This window comes from Lepus europaeus, chromosome 18, assembly GCF_033115175.1.
Source record: "Lepus europaeus isolate LE1 chromosome 18, mLepTim1.pri, whole genome shotgun sequence".
Taxonomy (NCBI): domain Eukaryota; kingdom Metazoa; phylum Chordata; class Mammalia; order Lagomorpha; family Leporidae; genus Lepus; species Lepus europaeus.
In genome coordinates, this window is record NC_084844.1 from 42791086 (window position 1) to 42809985 (window position 18900).

General features: G+C 58.4%; 1 protein-coding gene across 2 annotated transcripts in view; it reads left to right on the plus strand.

Annotated features, from left to right (window-relative positions):
• Positions 1 to 314: 314 nt before the first annotated feature.
• The window catches only part of KSR1 (kinase suppressor of ras 1), a 154318-nt gene continuing 135732 nt past the window's right edge, over positions 315 to 18900 (plus strand). For both annotated transcript variants that reach the window (XM_062216229.1, XM_062216228.1), the window contains exon 1: positions 315 to 545. In XM_062216229.1, the coding sequence (XP_062072213.1) occupies positions 315 to 545 (231 nt within the window). The remainder of the gene's footprint in view (positions 546 to 18900) is intronic.

The window sequence follows — 18900 nt, forward strand, 5'->3', positions numbered from 1 at the left end:
GCCGCGCGGCAGGTGTGCGGCGCGGACTACAAGTCCCAGCATGCCCCGCCGCCCTGACCCGGCCCCCGCCGCCGCTTAAAGGCTCCGGGAGCCGCAGCCGTCGGGTCGCCGCGGCTTTCGCTTTGCTGCGGCTGCTGGGCGGGCGGGAGGAGCGCACTCGGCGGCCGGCTCCCCCGGCGTCCGGGCTCGGGCCACGCCGAGGGGCGCGCCTCGTCCAGCCCTCCGGGCTCGGGGACTCCCTGCGGAGGCGCCCGCGCCCCCCACCCCCGCCCCGGGCTCCTCGCCTCGGCTCCCAGCGGCCCCGATGCCGAGGTATGGATAGAGCGGCGCTGCGCGCGGCGGCGATGGGCGAGGAGAAGGAGGGCGGCGGCGGGAGCGCCGCGGCGGCCGCGGATGGGGGCGCCGGGGCCGCGGCCAGCCGGGCGCTGCAGCAGTGCGGGCAGCTCCAGAAGCTCATCGACATCTCCATCGGCAGCCTGCGCGGGCTGCGCACCAAGTGTGCCGTGTCCAACGACCTCACCCAGCAGGAGATCCGGACCCTGGAGGTAAGGGGCCGCGGCGCCCGGGCGGGGGGCGGGGGGCGGAACCCGGGCTGGGCCGGGCGAGCGGCGGCCTCTACGCCTCCCTCCCGGCCCGAAGATTCTCCTGCTCGAGTTGCATCCTTGAGCCGGGTCTCCCCGGTGGAGGCGGCCCCTCGAGGACCCAGGACCAGCCTCGCCAAGGGCGACGTTTTGGGGGCGGGGGTTGCATAGTGTGAACCGAGATGGAGGCGCCGTGCGTGCGGACATCCCCGGCCTCCGCCTCCACCCCATTTCTAGTTTGCGGGGCCGTGGGGCTCACGCTGGTGCAGCCACGCGCCGGGCTCTGCCTCGTGTGCTAGGCGGATCCCCCTGAAGTGTGAGCGCCGGCCCGCCCTCCTCTCCCTTCCCCTCACGTCCCAGACTCCGTCCTGTCCCTTCCTCTCTCCCCTCCTCCAGGTCTCTGTCTGCTGCATTTGTGCTGTTCAGTCGTTGGGTGCTTTCCTTTGGCGTTGTCACAGTGGTTCCCTGCTCCAAACGCTCGGAATTCGCGGACTCCTCCCTCCCCGCAGACACTGGATTTGGGCTTAGAACGGATTATGCTGGGGAAGGCAGCCTTGGGTGGGAAGATGACACGGTTGGAGGGGTTCCGATGGAGGAGACGGCCGGGGGTGTAGAGGAGAAAGATACTCGGCTCCCCACTTGCAAATGATGGCTGGGAAGTGCCCTATTCAAAGGATTTGGAGGAACCAGCCAGAGGAGTGGTTGGATTCTCACAAGGTGGGGCTCCCGGCAACCCCGTACACAATAGAGGGAAACCAATGCAGTCCCAATTTTGTCCAGAGACTGGGAGACCTGGGAAATTCTGGGGGCCAGTTAATAGCCACCGTGTCTTGAAGGGGGGGGGGCCTCTCAGCACCCTGCATTGCCACATGTGTCCCTTTGCAGGTCTGGGGAGTTTCATTTTATTAGTGTCCCCCTCCTGCTAATTACCTCTGCCAGCTGTCACAGGGCCAGCCGGTGATTGCAGTAATTGTTACAGGGCCCATCCTCCCTCTGTGCCACCACAAGCCCGAGTCCTTGTTGGATCCAGAATGCTCAGGGATGACTCGCCCTCACTCCTATTTTTCTTAAAAGCACCCAAGCTGGGAACATTGGAAGGCGGCAGTCAGTGCTGGCTGTTAATTGTTTTTTTTTTTTTTTTCCTTTATTACAGTTGCTATAGCAGTGCTGACCAGGGCAAACCGACAGAACCCCTACCACCGGCCCTTCTGTATGCAGGTGCAACTGATTTCTCGAACACAGCTGAGTGTGTTTGCCCAGCAAACTTGAGTTTTTCAGCCCGCACAATAGGGGGCCTGTGTGGCTTAGTTCCGGGAGGAGGGGTCGCTGTGTTGTTGGGCTCAGAGAAGATTCTCTGGCGTGGCCTCTGCCCATCGTGCCCAGGGTTTGTGCAGTGCTCCTGGCTCCCAGAGTGCGTAGGCAGGAGAACCGCTCGCTGCCCTTGCTCTGGAAGTGGCCTGTGGTCCTCTAGGTAGCCCGAGCTCCAGAGCTCAGGAAGGTGTGAAGTCTGTGCTGTTGGGATGGTGTCGCTGGCAGCTGGGGCCCCGTCGCAGGAAGACCCACAGGCGACTGGCAGTGTGGGTGCACTCAGCCCCGGCTCTCTGTGCAAGTCCATGGGCTGTGCCTTTGGTGCCCTGGCTCCCTGAAAAGGCAGGACCTGGGTCGCTTATTAGCATGGGAATTTAGACCCCTGAGTCGGCCCCAGCTAGCTGGGGAAAGCCCTGGAGGCCTCCGCCTCCTCACCTGCAAACGGCAGCTTGGAGTGAGTCTGGGGCTCTCCCAGCTCTGAGGTCTGGTTCAGTGAAGGAGATGCGGGTCGGACGTTCGTGATCGCATTTATTCATGCTCCTGGTTTAAGGACGGTTCTAAAATCCAGACTTCGCGAACTGGTGAGAGCTTCGAGAGGGGAGCTGTGTGGTGAACAGAAAGCCCCTGGCTTTGAAATTGGGTCTGGTTCCGTGTGTATGGCTGTGGGCAAGTCCCGTGACCACTTATCTCAGGCCTCCCCTTCCGCCGGCGCGCACACCTGCAGCGTGTTCCGAGGCCGTGGGTCCACCCGGTGACCTCTGGAAGGTCCTGCCTTGGAACTTGCCCTTGTGAGGGTCCACTGGCCTTCAGGGCACCTTTAGGGGAAGGAGCTGCTACCGCTGGCGCCCAGAGGTGGGTGACAGGGGCCAGAAAATAACCCCAGCGTGCGGGGTTGGGGTGGCTCAGCCACAGCAGCCCGGCCAGCCAGCGGCGGTGTCTCCTGGGCTCTTTCCTGTTCTGTGGGCTTCTCTGGCTCGCTGGGCTGGACTCCCCAGAGACTGTGCTTGCAACATTAGATTCCCAGCCTGTAAAGAAGGGTCTGACTCGAGGGCTGGGCTTACACAACCGCATCAGGCTTCTGCCAGCAGCTTAGGAACCCTGGCCCACGCCGGCCCTGGTTGAATGCGCCTTCAGTGTGAGAAGCGGCACGTGAGATGTCCCTGCCGGGGCGGGCTGTGTTGCCCACCAGCCCAGGCTGTGACGGTGTGGGGGTCAGCGTGCCTGGGTGCCCCGTGGTGGCTTTTCTCTGTAGCAGTCTGGCTTGGCTTGAAAAGTGTGGAAGGAGCCAGGGTTTCCTGTTTGCCTCCTGCCTGCCTGGCGGTGTGCTGGACTCTTCTCCGTGTCCTGGCATTGCCTGGTGAGCCACCTGCCTTCACCACCCCCACGTTCCTCTCTTTGTGGGAGGGCAGGGAGAGGACCTGGAACCAGAGTCGGGATTTGTGACCAGAAGCGGTACCCTGGCTCCCCAGCTCCTCCCGCAGTCTGAGAGCCCCACCGAGGCCCCGGGGGAAGCCTCCCTTCTCCAGGTGTGCTCGCAGGGCCCCATGCCAGCCGCCTCCTTCCTCCCCGCTGGGTGCCCTGGTGCCCACCTGTGCTGGGGAGACTGGTGTGCAGAAGCAGGCCTTGTGGTGAGTCCCACTCTGGGGACACTGCAGCTTGCAGTCCCCGCCAGCCTACTAGTGCTGCCCGGAGACCGGCTCGGCCACACGGGACCACCCCAGCCTGCCCTTGATCTAGAGAAAAGTCTCTAAGCGAGGCTGCCTGGGGAGATGGGTTTCCCGGGGCCCTTGCCCGTGAGGCTCCTCTGAGGAGGAGCACAGGGGCGCTGTGGGAAGAACGGTTCCTGGCTTAGCCGTGTCCCCGAGGGAGGCCAAGGTCAGAGAGGCCTGACCTCCTCCCCCAGCCATCCAGAGGTCAGGTCAGGTGTGGAAGACCTGCTGGGAGGGGACAGGGCTGCCACCTGGCCTCACGTCCGGTCCCTAGCGGGTGAGGCATGACCAGAGCATCACTTCCTACTGAGGTGCTTCCTGGGCTGCCAGCTGGCAGTGCCCTGAGGTAGGTCGGGTGCTGCAGGGGCGCTGTGGGTGTGAAGGGGGGGCAGGCAGGTGCCTGGCAGGGCCACCAGGGGAGACGACCCCCGACCCTGCACTGGGAGACCCGCTGCCCCTCTGGCCGGTGCAGCCTCCTGGTTTTCAGGGAAATATTCCCAGAGTCTTGTGACGTCTCTCAAGTCGCACGGGCCTGGCAGCACTGAGATGGAAACCTGGTTTTCCTTTCCCTGCCGAGCCGGAGAGCGGCATCTCTCTGCCTTTGCGCCGCTGCCACTCAATTCACCACTGTACTTTTGGAGTCGGCTTTCCCCTTGACAGCTTTTCCTCTGGTCATACCTACTTTCCCGAGTGTTCCTTAGAGGCTGCCTGGAGGAGGAGGCCTTATCAGATCTGCAGCCCAGGTCAGCGCAGAGGCGGGAGGCCCTGGTTTGTTGCCTGGGGGAACACTGATGGGAGGGGCCTCCTCTCCTCTCCTTGCTCTGGATTGGCTCAGAATTCTGGAAAGCAGCATTCCACACCACCAGCATTCTGGTCTTGCCCCCGGCTCTGGTCTGGAGAGGGCCCAGGGCTCAGCAGCAGTGGCCTGCAGTGGCAGTGCCTGCAAGAGTGGAGAGAAGTGGCAGGTCTGTGGCCAGGTCTCTAAGCTGTGCTTTTTAAAAAGGACACCCTTTCACACAGGTTGGGTGAGGTCTTTTTCTGCATTCACTTCAAAGGGAAAGCTACAGAGGCGCCTTTGAGGTTGTGGGAATGGCCTAGGCAGAGAGAGGGTGGCCGTTCTCCATCTCCCGCTGTGTGGAGCACTCTGCTGGGCTCTTGGCTTGCGTGGCCCCGTTGAACGCTCACAGTGGCCCTGTGAGATTTCGCCCTTGTTCTGCTGCTGAGGGATTGAGAGGCTGTGTTCTCAGGTGTTGGAACCTGGTTTGACTAAGGATGCTCTGAGCTCCGTGGCTGTGTGTGGAAACCGTGGCGGCGGTGGGTCAAGGTCATGGCTGCTGAGACCACGGAAATGGCCCTTAGCAGAAAGAGCTGGCCTGGGGGTATTTGGGCTGCCTGATGACCATCCCAGGCTGTGTGGCTTCTGAGTTTGGGCGTGGGACTGCTTCCCTAATGTCCAGCCCAGCACATCCTCAAAGACAGGCGCTGTCAGCAAGCCGGGCTACGTCTAGCTCTGCATTCTGAGAATCGAGAAGCTGCCCACAGATCAACTTACTCATAATTATTTCAATGGCTACCTGCCGTATTTCTGATAAACAGGATATTCTTTAACTTCCTACTTATAATTAAAAATATTTAAAAAATAAACTGTGACAATATGTTCTCTGCAAAAAGAAAAGAAAACACAGGGTGAACCACAGCAAACACCCCCAGCACCCTTTCTCGGAATTAATTCCGTGAACACGTTGCTGTGTGTGCATCCAGTCTTTCTATCCTCCAAGTTTGTGTACAAATGTACACGTGTGGACGTGTGGAAAATACTGTGTGCGTGGCCTCCTTGCCGCCTTCAGTCTACATCAGCACAAATACAAAGGCATCGTCACCGTCAGTGGCTGTGTCCTGTGATCGGACCACAGTCATCTAACTGGCCCGGCGCTGGCCATCCATCCTGTTTGTAAGTCTTGCTTTTGTAAATCACACAGCACTAAGCAGTTCCTAGAAGCGGAATTTGCTGGGTCAAAGTGTACGAACATGTTTAACATAGGAACACCTAAGATTTTTTTTTTTTTTAAAGATTTATTTATTTGAAAGGCAGAGTTACAGAGGGGGAGTGACACAAGGAGAGAGATCATCCATGTGCCCCGACACTTCAGATCTCTAGGGCATCTGTCTCCCTGCCTCGTAGGACTGCTGGCACTTGGGAGGTGGCAGCCATACGCATCTATCCTGTACGGCACCACATGCGCAGCCACGATGGGTGTGCAGGACTTTAAACAGGAGACAGGACTGGACCCGGGAGCTGAGGGTCACGAGCGCGTGTCCCAGTTGTGCGGCTGCGTGTGTCTGAGGTTCTGGGCGGTGTGCAGGGATGGGGGGCTCTCGTTCTGGGGCTGTCTTCATGGATGTGGCGGGGGGGGGGGCGGCCCTTGGGCTGAGCAGTTAGAGGAGACTGCTTCCTTGCCGTAAGGCTGGCGTGCAGGCGTCTGCATGGCCCCTGCCCAGCTGCCTCTGGACAGTGCACAGCCACACTAGCCTTGAGCTCTTGAGGCTCGAGGAAGGCACTGCTCGCAACTGTCACCTTGGTTTCACGACTAACCACAAAGACCCATCAGAGAGCTATTTGGGGTGCCTGGCTCTGGGTTGATTGGGTAGAGAGGTGGGTTCCTAAGGCCTGCGGAGGCTCTTGGGATTTCCATCAGCCCAGCCTTCTCGTCATACGGGAGAGGACACTGAAGACCTGTAGGGGAAGTGACTTGGCAGGACCACCTGTTAGGGGAGTTAACACACAGTGGTTCCTAAAGGCCCCCTGTGCTGGGGTCAGAGCCGGGCCCACACCTGGTAAGACGTGGTGCCAGCTGGAGCCAGGTCTGCTGGCCGGGGTGAGCCGCAGCCGGCCAGTTCTGCCCTCTGTGTTGTGCTGGGTCTGGCTCTCCAGGGGTTTCCGGCAAGAGGAAGCAGATGGGTTTACTCTCCCAGCTCCACCCGCAAGTCCTGGGCACCCTGAGGACTGGAGGGATTCTTAGAGACCCTTTTGGGGTTTTCTATGGATAGTATTTTTTTTTTCTTTAGCATTTGTTTATTTGAAAGGCAGAGTTAAGAGATACAGAGGCGGAGACAGGAACAGATCTTCCATCCGCTGGTTCACACCCTAGATGACTGCAACAGCCAGAGCTTGGTCAGGCTGTTGTAGGATCACAGAACCCCATCCAGGTCTCCCATGTGGGTGGCAGGGACCCAAGTACGTGGGCCGTCACCCGCTGCTTCGCAAGGTGTGCAGTTAGCAGGAAGCCGGATCAGAAGCAGAGGAGTCAGGACTTGAACCAGGCGCTCTGCTATGGGATGTGGGCGTCCCAAGCAGTGACTGTACTACTGCCCCAAAGCCCGCCCTCATCTTTTCATGTTTCTGCCCTCCAGATAATTAGAAGAATGCATGAAGACTTGTGTTAAACATTTCTTGAAAGGAAAAGAATATATGTGTGAGTGAAGGTGTGACTCTATGGCAGTTATGGACTTGACCAGCTACAATTAGGAACTTTTTGTACAGCTTAAGCTACATAGTTGTATCGGCAACATTTTGGTCTTGAGGGTTTTGAGGGTGCAGATCTGATGAGGGAAGCTGCTGGCGGGTGGTGGGCTTTCTTCATGGCACCTGGAGCAGTTGAGTCCCACTTGAGCCAATTAATTTGAGTTAGTTTGATACAGATAAGAGGACCAACTTTGCTCACTTTTGCACAGTTTTGCTGATGAGAAAAAAAAAAAAAACCTGTTACAAGTAATCTTTATTGTTATTTTCACTTATTTGACAGGCAGAGGGATCTTCCATCTGTTGATTCACTCCCCAAGTGCCAGAAACAGCTAGGGCTGGGGCCGGGAACTCAACCTGTGCCTCTCACATGGGTGGCAAGGAGTCAAGTCCTTGAGCTGTCCCCAGCTGCCTCCCAGCGTGTGCATTGGCAGGAAGCTGGAATCAGAAGCGGAGCTGGGGTTCGAACCCAGGGACGCCAGTGTGGGTTGTGGACATCCCAAGTGGCATCTTAACCACTGTGCCAAACAAGTGCTTTTTAAAAACATCCCACAGGCACTGCCCTGAGGACTCCCGCCTGCTAGGTCTGGGACCCTTGCGAGGACTTGCTGCGGCCTTGCCAGACCGAGTTCTGCAGGGTGCCCCCGTGTGGGAGCCTTCTAGTAGTTGACAACGTGCTGCATCAGCCGGTCCCCTTCCGGAGATCCTGGAGGATAAGCCTCCCGGTTGTAAAGGCCCTGAGAAGGCCTGCAGCAAGTTACTGATTCAAGGGAACTTTGTACTCACTGATCATGACTGGGGAAACGCTGTCATAGCCATGCACAGGCTTCGTTTCAGCTGCTGCTGTCTTTATATCTTAGGTTTTTATGACACTGAGGTCCCGTTGGTGGGTTGAGCAGCCACCCGTGTCCCTGTAGGCTTTCCCGTCCCGGAGAGGTGGCCTTTTGTCAAGGGTGGTGCTGCTGTTGCAGCGGCTCTGGTGTAAGGGACCCAAGGAGCTGGTTCACTCCAGCTCGTGTCCCGTGTCCTCTGGCGCCTGCTAGCCGTTAGGGACAGTTCCACTGCAGCCTTCCGTGAAGAAGAGGCAGAGGGCCCGAGAGGTCTGCCTGCCCACTCGCCGCTCCGGCTGCCGCCTCCTGCCCTCCAGGAACCCCGCTGCGGGCCGGAGAGGACCCAGGGCAGACGGCCGTGGGTGCGGTGGAGCCCAGGCTGAGGGCGGGCAGGGGCTGCTCTGTAGATGAGGAATGTGTTTGCAAACCAGAGAGGAAGTGCTGGCTGGGAAAGGAAAGGAAGCGGCTTCCTGTTTCTGGCGGGGCTTTCTGAAAGGAGGGGCTCGCTCTGGCCCTCGCCCAGCAGAGTGGGCTGCCCTGGGGGCGCGGCTGCTGCAGCTCCCGCTTGCTCCTGAGGGTTCGGAAACGGTGCTGTTCTACCCCATCTTGTCCTCCCCGGATCACTGAGTCAAAGGGATGTGTGGTTTCTGCTCCCGCTGTGGGACGGATGTGTCGTAAGAGCTGACGGGGACCTGTGCGCCGGGCTCACTCCCTGCCTGGCCCTGTGACTGCTCACCACCGCCTTGCAAAGAAGGGCCTGGCGGCATCCCCATCTTACAGACCGGCAAGCCGAGACACAGGGAGCTTCAGGAGGGGCTGTGCTGTGGCTTGAAGCGTAGGGCAGCCTCGTTTGCATTCGCAGACTGCTGTCTCCTGCTGCTGGGAAGCCTGTTAGCATCCTGACTCTTGCTGGCCCTGGGACCTTGGGCAGGTTCCTTAGCTCTGTGAACCCCAGGGTTCTTGCCAGCTGAAGGATTCACTTTAGGCCCTTGTGAGGAGGAAACGAGATCCAGGAGGTGCGCTGGACCGTGTCTGGCGCTTAGAAGGCACGCAGCATTGTCTTTCGGACTTCTTCTCCCTTAGTCTTATTCCACAACACCGTTCCCCTTTCCCCGTCATCTTTCTCGGCCCCTCCAGGGGCTGTGCTGTAATTTGCCAAAGCAGTTCCTGTTCTGGACGTTTCGGTTGTTTCCAGGTTTCTGCTGTTAAAAACCATGAGACTGGAATCATCTTTGTACAGGTGCCTCTTTATTTTTGTTCCCTTTCTGAGTTCATTTCTTTGGGATGATTTCTAGGGATGGAATTCCTGGGTCAAAGAGTATGAGTGTGTGTGTGTGTGTGTGTGTGTGTGTGTGTGAGAGAGAGAGAGAGAGAGAGAGAGAGAGGGAGAGAGAGAGGGAGAGGGAGAGGGAGAGGGAGAGGGAGGAGTTGCTAAATTGTTCTCCATTTTAGGTTTTTTGAGTGATGGCTATCATAAAGAGTGTACTGCCAGGTAAATACCTCTTTTTTTTTTTTTTTTAAAGATTGATTTATTTGAAAGTCAGAGTTACACACATAGGGAAGGAGAGGCAGAGAGATAGAGTCTTCCATCTGCTGGTTCACTTCCCAGTTAGCCGCAATGGCTGGAGCTGCACCGATCCAAAGCCAGGAGCTTCTTCCCATCTTCCACATGAGTGCAGAGGCCCACAAGGCCATCATCTACTGCTTTCTCAGGCCATAACAGAGAGCTGGATTGGAAGTGGAGCAGCCGGGACTCGAACCGGCACCCATATGGGATGCTGGCACTACAGGCGGCAGCTTTACCCACTGTGCCACAGCGCTGTCCCCAAAAACCTATTTTAAAAAAAATCACTTTTTGTTTATTTGGGAGATGGAGCGAGTGAGCTCCGGCCCACCAATTCACTCTCCAGTACTTGCAATGGCAGAAGATAGGATTGCAGTCCAGGTCTCCCACGTAGGTGGTGGCAGGAAGCCCGTTGCTTGAGCCATCAGCACTGCCTCCCAGGGTCTGCGGTAGCAGGAAGCTGGAGTTGGAGGCCAGGGCTGGGATCCTAACCCAGGTGCTCTGATGTGAGACATGGGTGTCTAGGCTCAATACCTGCATGCAGGCACCTGTCCATCTATAGGAAGACTTCTTTGCAGTCCTTTTTGGCTCTTGTGCCTTTACTTCTTATTTTCTTCTCTCTTCCTTTTCCTTCTTTTTCCCTCCCTCCCTGCCTTCCCGCCTTGTTGGATCACCCCCCTCTCTGGCATCTGCTGCTTATTTCTCTGTTCAGTTATTCAGTGGGGATTCGTGGAGCATCCGCAGTATGCCCATCGCCATTGCAGGGCCTGGGGACGGAGCGGTTCCTGTCGAGGAAGGGGAAGGACAGTGGACAAGATCGTCCGCCTACAGACAGGTGCGGTCTGGCCGTGGGATAGAGAGGAGAGCGAGCTGATGATGAGGCGGCTGCTGCAGCCTAGAAGAACGTCCCAGACAGAGGGGCCAGCACGCACAAGACCCCTGAGGCAGCGATGAGCTTGGAGTGTTCAGGGACCAGAAAGGAGGTTCCCAGGCTTGGGATGCATGGGAGGAGGAAGAGTGTGGTCAGCCGTGAGGTCAGGGAGGCAGGCAGGGCCGTAGGGCTGTTTTCCTAAAGGTGGCCCCCCGGGAAAGAATTAATGCCCCCCAACTTAGCACCTGGCACCAAGACCCTCCTCTCCCTCCAGCATGTGCTAGGTGCTGTTCCGCGATGGGCGTGACTGAGGTGTGTGGTGCTACAAGCTCAGCTTCGTGGGGGAGGCTGTGGGGGAGTGAACCACAGAAGGTGCTGGAGGGGTGTGAAGAGGGCTCCGCAGGCTGCGTGGCTGACTCATCTCTGCCCTGAGCCGTGCGGGGCCTTGGGAGATGCACCTTGATGTGCAGTGAGCTGCGCTCTGCTGCCAGCCTCCACTGTGGTAACTGAAACTCGGCTCTCGGAGGCAGGGCTGGCAGTCCCAGCGCGGTTGGGGGTGCCCGGGGACCTCTGCCAGGCCTGGGAACCGAGCTTGCCAGCTCTGATGTGGGGCGCTGAGGCCAGCTCCGAGTATCGAGGCACTCACTTAGAGAAACAGGCCTGAGAAGCGGGAAACCCCCTTCTTCCTGCTCTGGCCTGCCACGCTGGTGTGTGGCTCTCGTCGGGAATACAGACCTGGGGATATTGTGCTGTCTGTGACTTTCTCCCCTTCGGGTGGGGCGGAAGGGGGTATAAGGTCAGTGCAGGTGCTTCTGGGACAGCTTAGGCTGTAGTCAATTGTAAGGCTGCCAGGAAGCAGGCCCAGGGGAAGATACTGGGTGCCTTTTTGTTTGGAGAGGAGGTTGCATGGCCTGTGACCCATAGAGTGCCCAGCTTTGATCAGAGTTAACCAGCTCCTTGGGTCCCTTACACCAGAGCCACTGCAACAGCAGGGGTTCTTTCCAGATCCTAGCGGTGGGATCACTCGGGCTTCCGTCTCCTCCTCCCATAGCCAAGGCTAAGCTGCGAGAGACCTGCCCCTTGTATTGTGGTTTGAGAACATTTTGCTGGAGTTTTCTCAGTGAACGCCCTAGGCAGGGTAACTTTACAAGGCCCAGAGTCGCGCAGTCACAGGTGGAGCTGGGATCCAAATCCAGATCATGTCTGTGTTGGTTTCATTGCACTCTCGCTGACCTGGGATGAGGATGTGGTGCAGTGGGTTAAGCCCCCACCCCGGGACACCTGCACCCCATGTCAGAGTGCCTGGGATCGGGTCCTCCCTCTCTTTCCAATCCAGTTTCCACACTCTGGAAGATAGCAGATAATGGCTTAAGTAGTTGGGTCTCTGCCACCCTCTAGGGAGACCCCTTGGGATGATGTGGTTCCTGGTTCCCGGCTTAGGCCTGGCCCAGCCCTGGCTGTCCCAAGCATTTGGGGAATGAAGGAATAGATGGAAGATCTCTCTCTCCCCTTCGCTTCCCCCTCCCTCTCTCCCTCTCCTTCTCCCCTTGCTCCCCTCATTGCTCTGCCTTTCAAAGGAACAACAAACGTGAAAAAGACAAAAAGACATCAGGTAGCTGCCGCCCTCGGTCCCATCTGGGGCAGAAAGAGGTCAGAGAGCGCCTTGCTCGTGCGGAGCATTCTGGAAGACGTCATGCTGGTGGGAGCTCCCCCTTGGGGCCCATTTGAAGGAGAGTGTCTCAGCTGTGACCAGGACATGACAGCAGAGGGTGGGACCTGGATGAGCAGGTGGCCGTGCGCCGAGGAGAGGAGGCACAGTCAGAGCCAGAGCTGATGGAGAAGGAGGATGCGGGTGGAGGCCTCCTGGGCTCTGCGGGGTCAGAGGCTCTGGGCTGAGCCCACGGAATGCAGTGCTTGCCTCCCAGAGAATTTTGCTTCAGCTGCAAAGCGCTGTGGTCGGGAGGGCGACACAGCGGGGACGGCTGGGGCCTGATGCAGACGATTTGCAGGCCCAGCTGGATTGTGAGTGTTGGTGAATCTCAGGAGAAAGAGGCGACAGCTCCCTGGGGAGACTGCCCTCGGTGGCCCTGACTCACCCTGGCCCAGGGGATGGAACAGAGCGAGGAAGAATCCGTCGGCCAATGGAAACTTGTCTTTTTCGGGGACAGGAAACCTTTGCTGTGTGGTTGGCCTGGTGGTTGGTGAGGAGGGGTGAGCACTTGAGACACAGCCCTGGGCCGCTCTTGCAACTGCAGTGTTTGACAATGTTGAGTTTTAGGAGGCAGCTTTGAAAAAAAGGAGATGAAAAGAAAGAAACCCGGAGTCCCTGACGTGGCTGCCGTGTGTGCCTGTGTGCAGGCCGCCCTGGGCTGCGACTGGCCGTGTGACTGATGGGGCGTGCACCTGTACTGCCCCCACCTCTGACCCCTAAACCAGAGGGGCTGCTGACTCTTCTTAGAAAAAGACTTAGGCGGCCTCAGATGACCGGGCTGCACCTCGGGCATCTGACAGCTTAAACCAGACTTCCTCTCCGGCCCCAGTTGGTTTAAGCAGTTTCCTGGTCTGGCAGGATTTGTTGTCTAAGTACCTGGCTTGTCAGAGCGCCCGTCCCAGTCACAGGAGACCGGGCCCTGTCCCCCTGCGACTGCCAGACCAGGCTGCACTTGGGTTCTGGAAGTCAGCCGAGCTGCTCCCTGGGGAAGGGGGCAGAGGTGGGCTCCGGGGCTACTGCCTGGCCTCCCCGCCCCTGCCTCCTCTTCCTGCTGTTGGAGCGCAGGATGGATGCCTGCTTGCCTTGTTCTGGAAAGCCCCGCTGGTCCCCGGCTGCTTCTGCGTTTGCAGGTAAGGCCAGGAGGGTGAGCAGCGCCCGTTAGTGGGTAAGGGCACAGGTTCTGACACTTAGCAGCGTGGGCTCGAACTCTACTCCTTGCTTGGTAAGCTGTGTGTCACTGGGTGAGTTGCTTAACCTGTCTAGACAGCCGGTTCCCCATCTATAAAACGGGGATAATAAGATGAGCACGTAAAGCACAGTGCCTTTGTCTATCACAGCGTCGCATTTGTTTTTCCAACGAGTATTTGATTAGTACTGACTATGGGCTGGGCACTGTTCTAAGCTCTGGCAAAATATCAGTGACCAAAAGGACACACATGGAGCTTTGTGGAGAGGAGACATTCAGCCCACAAAAGAGAGTGGAATCTGCCGCCTGGGATGTGTGGGGAAGGTGCTGTGGAGAGGCCGGAAGCAGGAGGGAGTGCCGCCCGCAGGGAGCCTTGTTGAAGGAGACTCAGGAGGGCTTTGCAGAAAAGAGAGCTTTGAACAAGGACCCCGGAAGGACAGGGGACGGCCCTGGGCCCCTATCTGGAGTAGGGCTTTGCGAGCTGAGGACCAGCAGGTGTGAAGGCCCAGGAGAGGGAGCCTGGCTTCGGGAGGCTGCCAGGTGTCCTGGGCGTGCCCTCTGGGGAGGGGCTCTCGGATGTCACCTGCAAGCCCTGGACCCTGAGCCCAGGACAGAGGGAGAAAAGCAGGCTGTGGATGCTGGGCTTTGCGTGGGTTCTTCAGTGGGCCCTACCTCTGTCTCGTACAATCCTCAGCCCTCCTTAGTAAAAACCGGAGCTTGGGGCTGGTGCTGTGGCGTAGCGGGTTAAGTCACTGTCAGCAGTGCCAGCATTCCATATGGTGCCAGTTACAGACCCAGCTGCTCCACTTCTGATCCTGCTCTCTGCTATGGCCTGGGAAAGCAGCGGAAGATGGCCCCAATGCTTGGGCCCCTGCACCCATGTGAGAGACCTGGATGGAGTTTCTGGCTCCTGGATTTGGCCCGGTCCAGCCCTGGCTGTTGGGGCCATTTGTGGAATGAACCAGCAGATGGAAAATCTCTATCTCTCCCTCTCTCTCTTTCTCTTCCCCTCTCGCCCTCCCCCTTTTCTCTCCTTCTCCCATTCCCTCTTCCACTCCTTCTCCCCCTTTCTCTCTGTAATTCTTTCAAATAAATAAATATTTTTTTTATCCATTCATTTGAAAGGCAGAGTTACATAGAGAAATCTTCCATTTTATGGTTCACTCCCCCAAATGGCCACAATCACCTGGGCTGGGCCAGGCCGAAGCCAGGGGTCCTCTTCCAGGTCTTTCATGAGTGTTGGGGCCTGCCCTGCTTTCCCAGGCACATCAGCAGAGAGCTGGATTGGAACTGGAGCAGGCGGGATTCCAGCTGGTGCCCACATGGGATGCTCATGCTGCAGGCCTTGGCTTTAACCTGCTACGCCACAGTGCTGGCCCTATAAATACATCTTAAAAAAAAAAAAGGAGCTTGAGGGCCAGCCCAGTAGCCTACTATGAAAAACTGTGTTCCTGAATTAGAGAAAGTTCCCTTTCTGATGGCGTGGGCCTAGCCTGAGGCAGGCTGCGGCTCTGCCACTGCTGAGGGCAACACGGGCGAGTCACATGTGCCCATTCCACAGGTGTTTTTTGAGCTCCCAGTCCGGCTGTCCCTGCCTGGGCTCACTTTCCTCCTCTGTCCGAGGACAGCTCAGACCCTGCCCCTGGCCCATCCCTCCCCGGGACTTCATCCCGAGGCAGTCATTCAGCAGGAAGAGAACTGGAACTTAGCAGGGTGTTTGCACAAGCCGTGAACCCGTGGCTCGGCTCGGCTCGGCTCGGCTCGGCTCGGGGAAGGAGGAGCAAGCCAGACCAAGGCGGGGAATGACGGGACCACACTTGTGATACCGCCTCCTGTGGGAATGTGTGAGCACGGAGGGTGAGACTGAACCCTTGCAACATTTATCGCGACATCGTCCTGGTTGGTTCTGGGTGCTGAGTGGAGTGGGTCGTGGCAGGGATGGTTCTTCTTGGAAATATTCCTTTATTACTGCTATGATTTCTTTTGTTCACTTAGGGAAGCAGTGGATGTCTGAGTGCCTCCCAGATGTGAGGCTGTGTTCAGAGTTGGCCATGGGGGGTGGGGTGGGGGGGCTGCACAGACCCCGGCAGCGTCACTCTGGGGCAGCCGAGCCCCCTTCCCTCCTCGCTGCTCACAGACTGAAGGCGGATGGGGTGCCCAGCTCAAACTCAGCAGAAAAAAGCGGACACCGCATCCTGCAGGTTCTCCTCAGGGCCCTCGGGCCCCTGTTGAGCCAGTCCTGGATTCTGCAGATACAGAAGTTTCCAGAAATGCTGAGGGTGAGGAGCTATTGCTAGCCAGTGGTCCTGTGGAAGCAGGGCCCTGGAACCAACAGGGCCTCCCAGTCTTGGCCACTCTGGTGCCAAGAGCTGTGCACAAGTCCTGGTGGGCTGTCCAAAGGAGCCCCCTGCCCTCTGACCACTGGGCTGTCCAGGAAAGAGACCCTGCAGTGGGCTCCCCTCCTGCATGCCCAACACTCGCAGCAGGGATACTGGCTGTGATGGGCCCGGGAAGCCCGCGGTTGGCACAGCGAGACCGGTGTGGAAACCAGGACAGACGCACGGGCCCCTGCTTGCCACACTGTGACCTGATGGTGGTGGGGATGGTGAGGATAATGGCAGGGGATGGTGAAGATGTGGTGGGGGGTGGTGAGGATGATGGGGGGAGGGTGGTAAGGACCCTGATGGTTTTTGCGACTTTCGCTGGTTGCTCTTCGTGTTTCTGGCTCTTAGGCAGCCCCTAGCATACTGTACCCACAAGGCCTTGCAGCTGGGGTAGCGGAGCCCGAGGCTTGCCTCCATTGTGCAGGAAGGAACTGGGGACCAGGAGCCTGAGTTGGCCTCTCCAAGTGGCACCCACAGTGACAGGCTGGGATCAGGTTGGGGTCTGGCTGATGCCAAAGCAGTTTTCTTGTTGCAACCCGCTGGGCTCTGGCTCCATAGGGAGACCGTGAGACAGGGGCAGGTCCACTTCCTACTCCCAGCCCAGCCCAGCGCGCCACACGCTCGGGGCCAGCCTCCCGTCCTCTCAGGGGAGTGACCGGAGCCCTTGAGCTGCAATGGAAGGATTTCCTCTCCAAGGACAAAGCCTGTGTCATGACCTTCCCATCCAGAGCCCCAGGGTCTGGTAGTGGGGCTGGCACGGGTGGCGTGCTGGGGGATTGAGCGAGGGTCCCGCAGCACGTCTTGTAAGCCTCCAGGCCTTCCTAGAGGAGTAACGCAGCGGCAGTGAGAAGACCCTCCCCGCGCAGGGCCAGGGGCGTGGCCCCCAGGGTCAGGGGAGGCAGCCTGCCTGGGACTCCTGCCTGTGCTCACGACTCCTCCTGGCCTTGTGTCACGTGCTTTGCTTTTCTGGAGGCCAGATTCTGTATCTGCAGAGGGGGACAATTGCAGCACCTGCTTGTTAGGGCTGTGGGGAGGATTAAGTGAGTCACACGTGGGACATGTGACTGAGCTTTGTGCCCGGTAAGCACTTGATCCAGGTGAGTTGTCACTGTCACTTATTGTTGCTGTTGTCATCAGGCCCCAGGTTACGGGCAGTGAAGCTTCCTGGGAGAATTCCCAGCCTCTGGGTGTGTGTGTGGGAGGATTCTCACCCTGGCTGTGACTTCAGTGTCCAGACCTAGGGCCCCCAGCCCCTCTACCCTCCCTCCGCCCACCCCACCCTCAGAGGAGCACCTCGGGATGCATTGATTATGCTTCCCAAGTAACGCAGGAAGACTGAATGTATTTGGAGGTGGGAAGGCCTGTGTTCCAGCTCTGCCACTCCGTGTCCCCAGGCAAGCCTTCCTCTGGGACCACCAGACAGGGTCGGTGCTGCCAAGCACGTAGTACGTCTCAGTCTCTCTCTGGATCTTCTCCCTCCAGCGTGGGGAAGTCCTCAGAGCCTGTGTCTGTGGGAGGTGAGAGCCCGGCTGGGTTCTCCTGCTTGCCCAGGCGCTTTGCTTTTCCATTTGTCTGAGCTGTGGGAGGGGGCGTAGGTAAGGAAGGTCTCTCCTGGCACAGGTGACAGCGACAGGCCAGTCCGGCCCTCGCTGGTGCTGCTCCTTCCCATGCCTGGAGCGTGGGTGACAGGCACGTGGGGTGCAGGGACCCCTGGGGGTGCGGGGAGGGGCGAGGGCTGGACGAAGGAGGGCTCCCAGGAATGGGAGCTGCCAGCCTGAGAGAGTCGCGACCAGAAACCTGCATGGCTGCCAGGAGGCTGCAGCCCAGGCCTCTGCAGGCAGGGGTTCTGCGAGACCCGCTCAGGGCTGGGCACAAGGGACTGACCAGTAGAGGGGTGCCACAGCACCTGGGCTTGCAGGTGGCCTGCACTGTCGGGGGCGTTGGGCCGTTCTCTGGCCTGGCTCTGCCACTGGGTCTGTCTGACTGTAAGTAGGAGTTCTTGGTAAAGTTCAAGGAAAGACAACACAGGTCATCTGGTCTGTGCCTCCGTGGCACCTAGGGCGGCCTTGACTTTGGCTTTCATCCTTTCTGCCCACCTCCCATGGTTCTCTCTTCCCCAGCCTCGCAGGCCTCCTTCCTGTCCCACCCGGCTACCCATGGTGCTCCCCGCTGTGCAATCTCGCAGATGCTCTCGGGGAGGGGGGCCCGCCCTTGTCCTCAGAGCTTGGCTGAAACCTCCCCAGGGTGAGGTCTTCTCTGACCACCCCATGTAAGCGCGAACCCTCCCTGCCTCTGCCCCACACCTGCCCTGCATCCCCTGAGCCAGCTGCCTTTACCCACACTCTCCCTGCTGTCTGGTGCACTCTGTGTGCTGGACTGACTTGCTGCTTCCCCTCCTCCCCTCACTAGAGTGACAGCTCCTTGAGGCAAGGACAGTTTTTATTTATTTATTTATTTATTGACAGGCAGAGTGGACAGTGAGAGACGGAGAGAAAGATCTTCCTTTTCCATTGGTTCACCCTTTAATGGCTGCCATGGCCGGTGCGCTGCGGCTGGTGCACTGTGCTGATCTAAAGCCAGGAGCCAGGTGCTTCTCCTGGTCTCCCATGCAGGTGCAGGGCCCAAGCACTTGGGCCACCCTCCACTGCATTCCCGGGCCACAGCAGAGAGCTGGCCTGGAAGAGGGACAACCGGGACAGAATCCGGCACCCCGACTGGGACTAGAACCTGGGGTGCCGGAGCCGCAGGCAGAGGATTAGCCTATTGAGCCGTGGTGCCGGCCAGCAGGGATAGTCTTAAAAGGTTTGTTTGTTTATTCATTCATCTATAAGACAGAGTGACAGAATAAGAGATGGAGATCTTCCATCCACTGGTCCATACCCCAAATGGCTGCTACAACTGGGAGCCTGGGGCTTCATCTGTGTCTCCTCCATGGGTGCAAGGGCCAAAGTACTTGGACCCTCACTGCTATGGTTTGGGGTGCACTGGTACGGCATGGGGGTCCCAAGTAGTAGCTTAACTTCCTGGGCCACAATGCCCACCCCAAGTAGGGACTTTCATCTCTTTTTTTTCCCTAAAGATTTATTTATTCATTTGAAAGGCAGAGTTAGAGAGAGAGAGAGAGAGTGAGCGCGCACAAGAGAGAGTGCAAGAGAGCGAGCGATATCTTCTATCTGCTGGTTTACTCCCCCAAGTGACCATAACAACCCGGGCTGGGCCAGGCTGAAGCCAGGATC